At 35.0% G+C, this 13,581-nt stretch overlaps 1 protein-coding gene across 3 annotated transcripts; it reads left to right on the top strand.

Moving 5' to 3' along the window:
* Positions 1-217: 217 nt before the first annotated feature.
* LOC111492511 (serine/threonine protein phosphatase 2A regulatory subunit B''beta-like) lies at positions 218-11,618 on the top strand. 3 transcript variants are annotated; one of them, XM_023141873.1, is made up of 14 exons: positions 218-476; positions 605-782; positions 1,046-1,288; positions 1,464-1,569; positions 1,633-1,732; positions 4,586-4,691; positions 4,990-5,080; positions 7,235-7,376; positions 8,108-8,255; positions 8,437-8,546; positions 10,026-10,182; positions 10,360-10,485; positions 10,574-10,723; positions 11,051-11,618. In XM_023141873.1, the coding sequence occupies exons 2-13, from the start codon at positions 633-635 to the stop codon at positions 10,712-10,714; spliced, it is 1,620 nt and encodes a 539-aa protein (XP_022997641.1). In that variant the 5' UTR covers positions 218-476; positions 605-632; the 3' UTR covers positions 10,715-10,723; positions 11,051-11,618. The 3 variants fall into 3 exon arrangements, with proteins under 3 accessions (XP_022997641.1, XP_022997639.1, XP_022997642.1); XM_023141871.1 differs by having other exon boundaries at positions 548-782; XM_023141874.1 differs by having other exon boundaries at positions 218-782; positions 10,574-10,714.
* The last annotated feature ends 1,963 nt before the right edge of the window (positions 11,619-13,581 follow it).

The following is a 13,581-nucleotide window of genomic DNA, read 5'->3' as shown; positions in this document are numbered from 1 at the left end:
AAAAAAAAAAAAAAAAAAAAAAAAAAAAAACGAGCACGTGATTCAGTATACCGTATTTTGGATGCCTTAAAAACCATGGGGGAACCGCGCTTCCTCTTTCCTTTAGCCACTCTCCATTTCTCAGAAAAGTATTACTTCAGATTGCTGTGTCATTATATATATATACATATATATATATATATATATGTGTGTGTGTTTGTGTGTGTATATATATATATGTTTCTCCAATTTTCCATTTTTCCGAGAAAATTTTTCTCCCTTTCTCTCTCTCCCACAAGCTTTCCCATCTCCCTGAAATCGCAATCGATCTCTCTCAAACAGTTTTCTCTCGCTTTCCCTCCTTTTCTCGGCCTCCAATCAACCATTTCAATCTTCTTCCACCCTCTTGTTGCCAGACACACCAATTTCACTTTCACTTCCCCAAGATCTGGGACTCTCTTCTGTCCTCTGTAGCTCTAAATCTGATCAACAAATTTGTGGGTTGCATTCCTTGTTTAATCTTGATTTGTTCTTCTTCAGGATGCTTTGACATATATTGCCTTTCCAGGGTCGGAATTGGCATCTAGGGTTAAGTGATTGGTCTTGCTGGTTGATATCTGTGCAGTTCATGCGAGAGTCACGCTCTGGTTTCGATGAATATGGAAATTTCTTGCGATGTGGCGTCCTTGGACGCTGAATTGTTGCAGCTGGCGGAAGTCTCTCCTTTGGCGATTAAATCCAATCCTGATTTTGTCGAGAAGCTGTTTGAGCAGTGGCTTTCGCTTCCTGCCACTAATCGCCTGGTACTCCTCGTCTTCTAACCTTCATTTCCCTGCATTACAAAGTTCGTTCAATTGGGGAAATTCTTGAATCATGGATTTTGATATTTGGATGGAAATGCTGCTTTGTGATTTATAAACTTGTGAATTCCTGTTGTTTAAGTCATAGATACTCCAGAACATGTTCTATGTGCCGAAAAGATCATATCCCTAGCTGGAATGTATTCAGTCCTTTGCACGTGTATGGAATGTATTCGAATTCATTGTTTATCTATTGTATCTTTTAGGTCACGTCATTGTTAAACGATGCAAAGGCTGGTGTACCCTTGAATGTGCCTGGAAATTCTTCTAGTCCTCATGCTTCTGCTAGCAATTCACTGCCTTCTATCTTTCCTGCTGGAAGTGCTCCTCCTTTATCACCGAGAAGTATATCTGGTTCCCCTCGGGTGATGAGACCGAGGGTTGGTCCTTCTATTTTAGGCTCCCCACTGAAAGTGATTAGTGAGCCAATTAAAGAACCAATTCCGCAGGTTAGGTGGCGTGTGTTCTTGATTATCTTGTGCTGTTATATTCATCAACAATAAATTCAGAGCAATGGGTCATTTTTATTCGTCTTTTATCTATTAACCTTTAGTCTTATCAGTTGAATTTGATATTATGGAATTATGATGATAGTTTCTAATTGCAAAACTTTTACTATTACAGTTTTACTTCCAAAATGGACGTCCACCACCAGTTGACCTGAAAGAGCAATGCATGTTCAGGACCAATCAGGCATTCTATGGACACTTGGATGGGTTACAGATCCATGGTAGGATATCTAAAAAATTACGTCTCATTTCTCCAATGGACACTAACTCCTTTTTTATGCCAGAATTTAGGGCAGTTACAAAAGAAGTATGCAAGCTGCCATCGTTCTTTTCCACTTCTCTTTTCAGAAAGATAGATGTTAATAGCACTGGCACTGTGACAAGGTAGGTTTCTCTTGTTGCTGGAGAACGTTGTTTAGTATGACGTATATATTAGACTTTGTTTCTGTTTCCTTGTCTCCTTTGGTTTATCAATAAATATTTTAACTCTGTATTTTTTTTTTTCCAATGAACTGTCCATGCTACTTAATGCCTGACTTTGCTGCTCAAGATTGTGTTTATCTTTTTCTTTTGGTGTGCGCATGTGTGTTGGGATAAGGAATGGCTTTGTGTGGAAGAGTGAAAGATTTCAAAGCCAGACCATACAAAAATACGCTGCCTTCAGAAAATTTTATTAATCGATATTTTGTTATTTCGAATTTCAATTTTTATAGGCCTTCCTTAAATTAAATCCTAATATTGTTTGGTACTCTTTGGATTTAATTATTAGAATCTAGAGCTTCAACCTGTCTTCTTCTTATTATCCCCGTCCATGGATGTGATTGATGTAGGGAGATTAGATAATACTTGTGGAATTTATTCCTTTAAGTCACTTTTAGTCTTTGAAATACATGGTTTATTCTTAACCTTTGTTCAGTGATAAAGATTTGAGATAGACATCTTGGAGAGAGTTCTCCTTTAGTCCATTAGGCTACACCAGTGATGCTCTTCACAAAAGGCAGCTCCTGAGATGAAAATGTAGTCTTTCCGAATCCTACACCTACCCACAAATGGACATTTAGTAGGTTATATTCCAATTGGTTTTGAATCGATAGGGTGGTATTTTGTTACAATCCAATAAGGATTGATAATACTAATCTAGAAGCGGATGAGAGAATCTTCATATTCTGGGCCCCAATGTAGTTTGAGAAGATTGGCTTATGTTAAAGTCAAGTACATGTGAAATTATAGGACATGTAGATTTTTTTTAAAAAAAAATTATTATGTTAGTGGTACGATTATAATTATTAGTTTGTTTGCCAAAGTTGATCTATAGTAAACTATAACCAATGAATGATTGTGTAAATCTTGGGCATGGATGACATGTGACTAGTTTTTCTTAATGAATAACTGAGCTATCATTGAGAAGAAATGAAAGTAAAGTGTCTAGTTTTAGGTTGGGGAGTGGCAAAGAGTGTAGATCTTTTGGAAGATCCATGGACTTTGTGTTGAACAGAAACCCTTCCCACCCTCTTTCATCACTATTATTTGCTTCGCTTGTTGGATCCAATGTTTTAAAAGGGTAAATGTGGTCTTGAAGCTTTTCTTCTTGAATTGGCGAGGCATAAGTTTCAAGTGTTAAACATAGTAGTCATATTAAAGCATAAACAAAAACCACCTTTGTCAATTGCCACTTAAACAAAAATTCTAAAAGGATATTTTTAGCCTCTCTACAACTATCATTAATAGGATTGACTTATTCTATAAATTGTCTTCAATGCTTTTAAAGTCACATTAGCGATAGTAATAGTTCGAATTTTCACAACTCAAATTTTTATATTTTGGAAGAATGAGACAAATTAATATTATTCTTCTCATTACATTGGGTGTAGATATTTTAAACCACAACGTGTTTTCATAGTGACATAAGCCTCTTATGGTTCAAAGGAGGCGTAACTCTCAAGGTTAAAAAGTTATTGCCTTGCCTCAAGGCATAAGCCTCAATAACCTTTTAAAACATTGGTTGGATTGGAAGTAAGAGGCTTTTGGTATGTTAGTGCTGGAATGCTTTTAAATTAGTATTGGAGGCTTGATTCTAGAAGGAATCTTAATGAACTTGAGTTGAACGAGGTGGTCTAGGTTGAACTATGGGATTTGTTGAGAGGTGTAGCAAATGGAAAGAACGCAAGGAATTGAGGACAAGAATGCAAAGCTTCCTGAAGAATTGAAGGAAACAATGTGGCCTTGGATGCTAAACTCCTCTCCAAACTCCAAGTTCCTTAGCTACAAGGTGGCAGCAACATGGTCCATTATCACTCGATCTGGTTACATGTCATACTAAAGTAAGATGGTCCCCTTTTTGTTTTTTTTCTTCTGTTTCAAGCATGACAAAAGACTCCCAATAAAACAAAAAAAAGCTTGACAAGGGACAAAAGTATTTGATTTGACCTTCCTTCCCAAAAGAAAAAATTGCTAGTCATGGCGGTGCATGATTTTTATGATAAGAACGGCATTGGAGATGATGGAACAACAATGCAAAGAATGGAAGAGGCAACGTCAGGATGACTGGAAGTGTGAGAGAAACTGGCATATTAAGACATGATTGTATTCATGGATAGTGCGTAATGCACTTTTTTTTTTTCTTCAAAGTTGGTTAAGGAGCTGAGTATACCTTTGAGTGAAACATTGTCCCAGGAATTCTTCCAACTAGAATCAGTCGTTTTGAAAGTTTTCAGCTTTCTCTCAAGCCATAATCTAAAAAAAAAAAAAAAAAAAAGAAAAAAGAAAAAACCTCAAGCATTGTGTTGACCAAGTAAGGGCTTCCATTAATAAGTTAGAAAACTGCAACATTAATATTCGTTGGTCAGCGGTAGCTCTAGCCAAACGCTTTATAGAGATTTGACCAACGAACACAGGAGCATTGGGGAATAGCATAAAGAAATGCAATTGATAATCCTCCTATGTTTTACACGAAATTCATCCACTGGGAGATGATGCAACGCTTTTTCTTTCCAACATTTTGATTGAGATGGATAATATGATTTTTAGAGGCCTATTGTGGTTGTCTCGTGAGATTATTTAAAACACATACAAACAAACCTAAACACTTGATGATTAGAAAAAATAAACTTGGTTTCTCTACTTGAAGCATGTGTCTAATATTCTTCTCAAGATTTTTTTATCATCATCATCATCATCATTTATAAAAAAAAGAAAAAAAAAAGAAAAGAAAAAATCATCATCGTTATTATGTTTCAGGGATGCTTTTATTGAGTATTGGATCAATGGAAACATGTTGACACTGGATATAGCAACCCAAATTTTTAGGATTTTAAAGCAGCCGGATCTCAAGTATCTGACTCAGGTTTCCTTTCTTTTCTTCTCCCTTGAGTCCTGATCACTGTATTGAATAAAATAAATGTCGATTATTATATTTATCAAAATTTTAGTATTCTTTCGACTATTGTTTCTAAGAAAAAAAGATATTTTTAGTGTTAATATAGCACCATAAATTACAAGCTTTTTTATATGAGTTACCTTGTGTTATTTCCTACATATTTTATTGTAACCCAAAGATTATATTTAGTAAATGGTTAAATGAAATTGATATCATCTGAAGTAACCTCATCTCGGTGAAGTTGAGCTTTATGATTTTATGACAGGATGACTTCAAACCTGTGCTTCGAGAGCTCTTAGCAACGCACCCAGGGCTAGAATTCCTTCAGAGCACTCCAGAATTTCAGGAAAGATATGGTTGGTGCCTTTGCCTGAATTGTTCAGCTTTAATTTGATGTTTATTCCTGGTTTGCTTAATCCTTTGTTTTTCGTAATAATCATGTTTATCTTTGGTTAGTTTAACTAACTTCTTTCTCTAATTTTTGAGCTATCAAATCTCTTTCATCATGATATTTATGTAAAATATAATATATTTGTTTTCATTACGAACAAAACCAGAACTTTACTAATATATGAAAGGATCACTAGGAAGTCTTTGGGGGAGGATGAGGCATCCTCAAAAGAGAACAATCTTAACAATTTCTCCTTCACATTACAAACAAAATAGAACAAAAGAAAGAACACCTACCGACTTAACATTGGAACCTACTTTTTGACAAAGAACAAATTTTTTGCTGATAAAATGAAAAATTACTGAAGTGACGAAGAACTTCGATTAGTACAATATAACTAGTCGAACAATAAAATTCTAAAATATAGTAAAAACTCAAAAACCATTCCATAAGACATAATAAAATTCATTAAACACCCACTACGCTTTCTGCCTTATGAGGGATACAACCAACAAAGACAATGACATTGAAGTCTAAAGAATAAGATGACTAAGGAGGTGTGGGCTTCAATTGTGGGGGATAGAACATTTTTTTTGAGAAGAAATTTAAGAGATGAAGAAGAAAAGGAATTTTCTCCTGGATTTATTGAAGACTCGAGCTCATTGGGGAGGTCATTAAAAGAGTTTGGGTACTGGATTATTCAGGACAATTTTCTGTTAGTTCCCTGGTCAGACTTTCAAAAGATTCAGATGAAGCTTTAGAAAAGAGGTGTACAGAGCTGTTTGACAGGATGTTGTCCAAAAAAAGTGAAAGCGTTCTTATGGTCAGCTTGTATAGAAACTCTGAATACAGTGGAGAAAAAGTACATGAAAGATGCCTTGCAATGGTTCTCCAGTCTCTTAGTGTGTGCTCTGTTTTAATGAATATGAAAACGTGCATCACTTGTTTTCCTTGTAAGCTCTCAGCTGGAAATTGTGGTCTTTAGCCCTGTAGTTTAGTTTGAATTATGTGTTTCCTTGCTAGTTGAAGGAGAATATGATGTGGCTATTATATGGTATGTTCTTCAAGGGAAAGGTTGAGGTTTTGTGGAATCTTGCTGTAGAGGAAATCTTATGCAATGTACGGGTAGAGAGAAACAGTAGAATCTTGCAGGTATTTCGAAGGAGTGGGGAAGATTTCTGGTGTGCAAAATCCTCATTGATAGGGTATAGTCCATGATCATGTCATGGATGAGATCAATAACTTCTTAGGGTACCTTCAAATTGGTCTCAGTTTTCGTTGCCAATGTATATAGCATTCTGAGAAAGCCTTGGGAACACCTCCGTAGTTTCCTCTTCTTTGAGAGTGTTTCAACCTGTTTAAAAAGAAACCTGACGTTAAAATCATCCAGGCTCAAGGCCTATCAATGCTCTCAATATTACCTCTTTTGGCAATGGTTATTAAATTCTTTGCTCCTCTTTTGAATGTATAGTGTTTTAAAAGGTTGACGGCTGAGAGCTTGATGATATGTAGGATTTGAATCTTTATGTTTCTAAATGGTTTTCGGTACAAAAGGTTTTGTAATTGAGTGGTTGGAGGCTCTGTAATATTGCTAGACCATTTGTCCATCAGCTATAGTGGGGCCCTTTATTCTTTCCTCTTTGTCCACTATTCTTCTTCATTTGCAATGTGGTCGGTTATTTATCTGAAAAAAATGGCACTAGAGTGGGGCCTTTTATTCTCTCCTCTGTCTTGCATTCTTCTTTAGTTGCAATGCAGTTTATTTTTTATGAAAGCATATGGCACTAGTTTGCCGTGGTCTTGCGGTTTAGTTCATCTAGTTGTATAGATTGTTGGCTTTTTTAATTGCATCTGTTGAGTTGACATTAGCATTGTTGGTTAGGCACTGGTGTGCATTGGAATTGACCTTGCAGTCCATGTTAGATGCCTGCTGTTGTAAGCAATTTGAGTTTCAGGCAGGGGCTTGATACTGGGTTCCCTCAAGGCTTCTTGCTATGATAAATCATCGTAAACCTGCTTGATTCTAGTTTCTTTTTAAATTTACCTTTTATGATGAAATTAGACTACAGCAGTTTATAATTTGTTCATTTTTTTAATGAACTCTTATTTTGTGAACCAGCTGAAACAGTAACATATAGGATATATTTCTACATAAATAGAGCTGGAAATGGTCAGCTTTCACTTAGGGAGCTCAAACGTGGTAATTTGATTGATGCAATGCAACATGCTGATGAAGAAGAGGACATCAACAAAGTTTTGAGGTAGGTTTATGACTCATGACTTATTTGTTGTACTCACGAGTTCAATTCATAAATCAGTCCCAGATCTAACTCCTTTACTCTGCATTATCATTTTTATCTTCCCTTTCATGCTTAACCTCTTTCTTTCTTCTACCGTATCTCCCTCATGGTTTTATCATTCTTTTTTTCAGTTTTTGTCAAAAGGAAGCCTTCTTTGTCGTAATTTCTTTCTAGTTTTATATTTTAATCCATTGAAGAGTTTTCCATGAGCTACCATAAGCGATTGGTTCATGGTGGAGTTTCTTCTTTTAACTTTTGAGCTCATACTTAATAAATGGTTTCTTAAAAAGGAAATATAAGGGTTTTAGTCTTTCTAGTATCCCCAATAAAGGAGAGTGTAAGAATTTGATGGTGATCTCTGCATTGGTTGCAATTCGGGAACTGTATCTCTATTTTGTGCCAGATTTTTTTGGATCCAACCATCAAAACAGATCCCACCGATATGAATCCCCCTCTTTTCTCTCTCTAGATGCAGACTTAAAAAAATGTAAGAGACAGAGGAGATGGCCTAAGGATTTCGTCTTATTTATTATAATGCTGGCATAAGAAGAAAAAGTAGATAACTTCGAACCTCTTAATTATACGTCTTACATATGTTACTTCCAAATTGGATTTATATGTTATGATAGTATGTATTCTTACGAAGGTATCCTATTGATTGTTGTTTAATGTGCAATAATTGTTAATTGTAGGTACTTTTCTTATGAGCATTTTTATGTAATATACTGCAAATTTTGGGAGCTGGACACGGACCACGACTTCTTGATTGACAAGGAGAACCTTATCAAATATGGAAATCATGCGCTTACCTACCGTATTGTTGATAGAATATTCTCTCAGGTTTGTGAATCATCTGGGACATTGCTTTGTTAGAATTGATTTAAGTTGATTCCAGGTTACAGTTTTAAATGGAACTTCCTTAGAATCCCCAAGATTTTATTCCATTTCTATTGCTTTGTTTATTTCATTTATAAAGTGAGTACTGGCATTAACTTCACTAAATGATTTCATGTGATTCTAGGTTCCAAGAAAGTTTACTAGTAAAGTTGAAGGTAGGATGGGATACGAAGATTTTGTTTATTTTATATTGTTTGAGGAAGATAAATCATCTGAGCCTAGCCTTGAGTATTGGTATGTTATATCCTCATTTTCTCTAAATTTTAAGTGAATATTGGTGTTTCCTAATATTTTTTTACCAGGTTATATAAATTGTTTTGTAAGATGGCTCAAGCTTTCAGGCATTATTATCATCATCATTATCTTGGATGAGAAACAATTTTGTTGTTGTATGAAATTGTAAAAGAGGGTAAAAAAATTCCAAACCAAAGGAATGACAAAAGACTTCTCCAATTGGTAACAAGAGATACAAAAGTATAGATTTAAAAAAGAGGTAACAATTTACTAAGTAGGTATTCAATATGGACTCTCCTTGCTTTGAAAATGGTTTTGTTCGTTCTAAGTGTCCCAAAAGAAGGTATAGATGAAGTTGACCCAAAGATGCTTCTCAGTTTTCAAGGATTATAGGCAACAAATTTGATGAACTGTGTACAAAATAGGAATAATGCCTTCCTTTTTTACCTTTGTCCAAGGGGGTTTCCCTTTATTTTTGTATTCAGCTTATGGGATAGCCTTTAAAAAATTTGCTTGTTGGTTTCCCCTTTTTCCTCTGGACTTTTTTTTTTCCAAGTACAGGTACAACATTGCATGTTATTATACTGAAGATTAAAGTTATTATTAACGTTATTTGATTAGTTCATTCATTACAGTACTGAAATTCTAGTTTCTCATTAAAAGATGTTATTTGATTAGTAGACATACCTTTTTCTAAATTTTCATTTAGGTCTGAGTTAGAGTGTTTTCGTATGCATACACTTTTTTGGCTCTTGGTTAGTTTGCCTATATTAGAACTTAAGAGGAAGTATTATAACCATCTTTGTAATTTTTCATATTTTCAATGGAAAAAATTGTTTCCTTGTAAATAAAAAAGGAGGGAAGGAGAGAAGACATGTCTTTTTTTGCAAATATGTTCTTGTTTTATCTTTTATATCCTTTTTTCATGAGAAAACTGACTTTCATTGAAAAGAAAAAAGGGAAATAATACAAGGGCATTAAAGAAAAGAAAGGGCCTACAAAAGGAGCCAACCTGAGAACGAGGCTCCAATCAAGATGAATGAGACCTAACGCATCACTACAAAAAGAATTCAAGAAACATTAAATCTAATGTGAGACTATATGCCGAAAGGATCGCTCTGAACTCCTCTGAAGGTCTTATTGTTCCTCTCTCCTAAAAAAACCCATAAAAGAGCACAAGAACCTCCCCCTCTCCCTCTTCCTGTATGGTGGATGGAGAGGAATTCTTCGATCATCTCCTTGTAGCCTTTGTATCTAGCTAGCTGGAATCCAAACACGTCGAAAAAGTAGTTCCAAACTGCCTCAGCAAACAAACAGCTTCAATGTCCTTGAATAGCCGCTGCTAAGACATTATATTATGAGTTGCAGCCCGTATAATTTGTTGTTTATTTACTTTGGTTTGTCTTCTCCAGTTTTCTATTTCTTGACCAAGTTTGTGACAATCAGCCTATTGTGATGATGCCTTGTGGTTTTTCCTAGGTTCAAGTGCATAGATTTGGATGGTAATGGAATTTTAACACGGAATGAATTGCAATTCTTTTATGAGGAGCAATTACATCGTATGGAATGCATGGCTCAAGAACCTGTGCTTTTTGAGGATATTTTGTGCCAGATAATTGATATGATTGGACCTGAGGTTCATCTTCTACTCCTTTATTAGTTTTTCTCCTGTGTTACGATGTGTGTCCAAAGTTTTCGAAACATATCATTTAAAAGATATCCATTGGTATTATCATCTTTGAAAGGTTCTCCAAAACATTGTGAATTAATAAAGGGTATTGTTTTGCTTTACACAATGTCTTCCTTCTTGCAGAATGAAAGTTATATCACTCTACGAGATCTGAAAGGCTGCAAGCTTTCTGGAAGTGTTTTTAATATTCTTTTTAATCTGAATAAGTTTATGGCCTTTGAAACACGTGATCCATTTCTTATCCGCCAGGTACATTAGCTTTAATTTTACATGGCCATTGCATTGCGATCGGCTATGATAATATGTTGAGTGATAATTTTGAGCTTGTGTCTTGCAGGAGCGCGAGAATCCTACTTTGACAGAGTGGGATCGTTTTGCGCATAGAGAATATATTAGGCTTTCAATGGAAGAAGATGTGGAAGATGCCTCTAATGGAAGTGCAGAAGTTTGGGATGAGTCTCTTGAAGCTCCATTCTGAGTGAGTCGGGTAAGCTAGGACAATTATTTCTGTATTAATACTCATTAGTCGAGATTCAGTTCAAATCTTAACGAGGTCGAATAGTTAATTAAGGCTGAACGTGATAATGTCATTTTTGAGGTCGAACTTTTTGGACAGAGACGAAACAAGGGATGCTTGGTTCTGTTTATGCACCTAATTTTTATGATGCTTCCTTCGATCAATAGCAAAATGGCATGCCATTGGACAGACATGATTGTACGATTACTGTATCGATGAATAGCACGAGTATTACTATTCTCGACTTAGAGAGAGTTCTTGATAATTCCATTCTGCCTTTCTTTTGGTTTTTTTCAGGGAGCTTGAAAAGTAACGTTTTAAAATTGGCCACCAGATGAAGAAATGTGTACGGACGGAGCAGTTTCTTAAGAACGAGAATGCAGAGTGGTGCTTTCTCGAACACGAATCGCAGGTCTCCGATCGCTGCTTTGACCAAATGCTCTACTATTTGCGTGGAACATCCCTGTAGATTGTACTGATACAACAACATTCTGTAAGTGTTGTCTGCTTGGCACAGGTCAATAATTCAAGGCCATTTATTATTTAGTTTATAATATGCTGCCTTCCCCTTTTTCCCCCCCTCAATTTAAGCCTATTTATATAGAGATAGATATGATGATGATCATCATCTAAGCCCCTTTTTTGGTTTGTAATTTTATTCTGTTTCTCAAAATGAAAAAAGAAAAATATATATCCTTTCCCCTAATTGTGACTTGGGTGTGGTTTTGTGATGCTTTTCATTGTCTGACTTTTCTTTTTGAGAGAATGGGCAGCTCAGTCAGTCAGTCAGTCAGTCTCTATATCCTTTTTTTGTGTAAGAGCTGGGAATTTTTGTTATTTATGAATATTCATTTCAACTTTTCTCTCTTTCACAAGTTCACGTAATAAAATCATTACTCTCATGACACTAAACAAGCATTAGATAAGCACTCTTCTTTATCCCGTCTTTGTATCAAGACGTATTTTTTATCCTCCGTGATGATCATCTTAGGGTGATTCTTTTTGTCGACGGATGTTTCTAATACACTCGTAGTCTCTAAAGGATGAGAACCAACTATGTAGCATCTACATCGAGAATTCAAGTATTGTATACGTCATTAGTCTAATCCTTTGTAGGAATTATCGGTAATAACGAACTTGCAAAATGAATCTGTTTATCTTGGAAATTTAGAGGCATTGAGTTACCATTTTTGTTGAAGTTTTGGTAAGTTTATGTTAAATTATAAATTTGGTTCCTAAGTAAAAATTTGTTTTGTGGTTTAAAAGTTTAAGACTATTTATACGAGTTTTATCCAATCATATAGATTATTTATGAGTTTTTATTATATCATAATGGTGATATTCACTTTCGAAATCATGGAAATAGTAATACTGCCCGCTTATATTAACCGGTTAACATTCGTATTATTAGTCATTTGTTTGATAGTTAGCGTAATTTTTTTTTTTTTTTTTGTAAGAATTTAGATTGTACAAGGGAAGCAAGCTTGTTTAAATGCTCGTAACAAATTATTATCTTCCAAATTGAATCCCTTATTGTTATGGTAATTGACTTTCGCAAGTGTTCCTTTTGAACAATAAAGCTAACCGATAAGCCTAAATGATTTGTTCGGAAATTTTTCTAAGCATTTTTTTCTTCTACTTCATCTTGAAATTTGATCTCTAAAACTCTTACTGAAATTTAAAAAATTTAAGCGGGAAAAAAGATTTAAGTTTTGTAATCAAATGACTAGAAATACCATTGAGTTGTCTCAACCTACTAAATTCTATCTACTTTATTAGATTCTAAAGTTAAAGTTGAACCAGTGATTCAAGTTCACGTAATAATTTACTTCAAATATATTAGTACGTTGCTCACCATCATGTATTATTATTGTATTAGAACATGAAGGTGACAATATGATAGACAATTGTCGACTATGATAATCATGATTGCCCACCATCATAAGTGAGTTTTGGTGTTATCCTTTACTTATATGGGCAATAGTGACAATAATGTACGTGAGTTCGATCCGAAGGAGAAGCTGTTATAGCTACATAAGTCAAATAAACCTAACATTTTAGGAACGAAATAATCAAATGGGAGTTAGGAATATGATTTCACAAGATGAATTTTGTTCCTTTTCCGTTTTTTTGAAAACTGTTGATGAGTGATGAATTCACTTTGGTACTAACTCAGTTTTTGAATTTCTACTTTAATGCTTTCTACTGTGATAATGAAGGATGAGATACTGTGATATATGCTCAGAGTGTTTGATGGATGTTATCTTCTTGTTGAGTATGTATGTTTGTAGGTGACGAATTTTGTGCTCAAGTGATTGATAGGAGTATCTCTCTATTAAGCATGCATGAACGTTTTAAATATGATCCATGTGCTAGAGCTAAAGTGATTTTTCAATTTGACCCAAGATAATACATTTCTAGTAGATTTAACATCATAGAATTCTAAGCGACGATTAGAGCTATAGATCTAAGAGCACCCAGAAGTTGGATTAACCCCAAAGTTTTAGTCCCAAACGTCCTAGGAATGAAAGGCGAGATTTAAGTTGCCTAGACCATCTAAAAAAATTCTAGTAGACACCTATAACAAGAATGACTTAGAAAGCCTAACAGGCTTATAGTAGTAAGAGCGGTGAAACAACAACCTCTAAGGTAATTTGTGTTTCTATTGTGTGTGGAGACGAATCAAGGCTGATGTTGCTATTTCGTAAACAGATCCTAAAGAGGGACTTGAGACCACATAAGTGGCTAGCTCTTCTTTGTATATAGAAATGGATCAAGGCTAATGCTGCGATTTCGTAAACTGGTCTCAAAGAGAGATTTGAGACTAC

This window comes from Cucurbita maxima, unplaced genomic scaffold (genome assembly GCF_002738345.1).
Source record: "Cucurbita maxima cultivar Rimu unplaced genomic scaffold, Cmax_1.0 Cma_Scf00017, whole genome shotgun sequence".
NCBI lineage: Eukaryota > Viridiplantae > Streptophyta > Magnoliopsida > Cucurbitales > Cucurbitaceae > Cucurbita > Cucurbita maxima.
The sequence above is the reverse complement of the archived record's forward strand: the minus strand, read 5'-3'. Positions and strand labels throughout refer to the sequence as shown.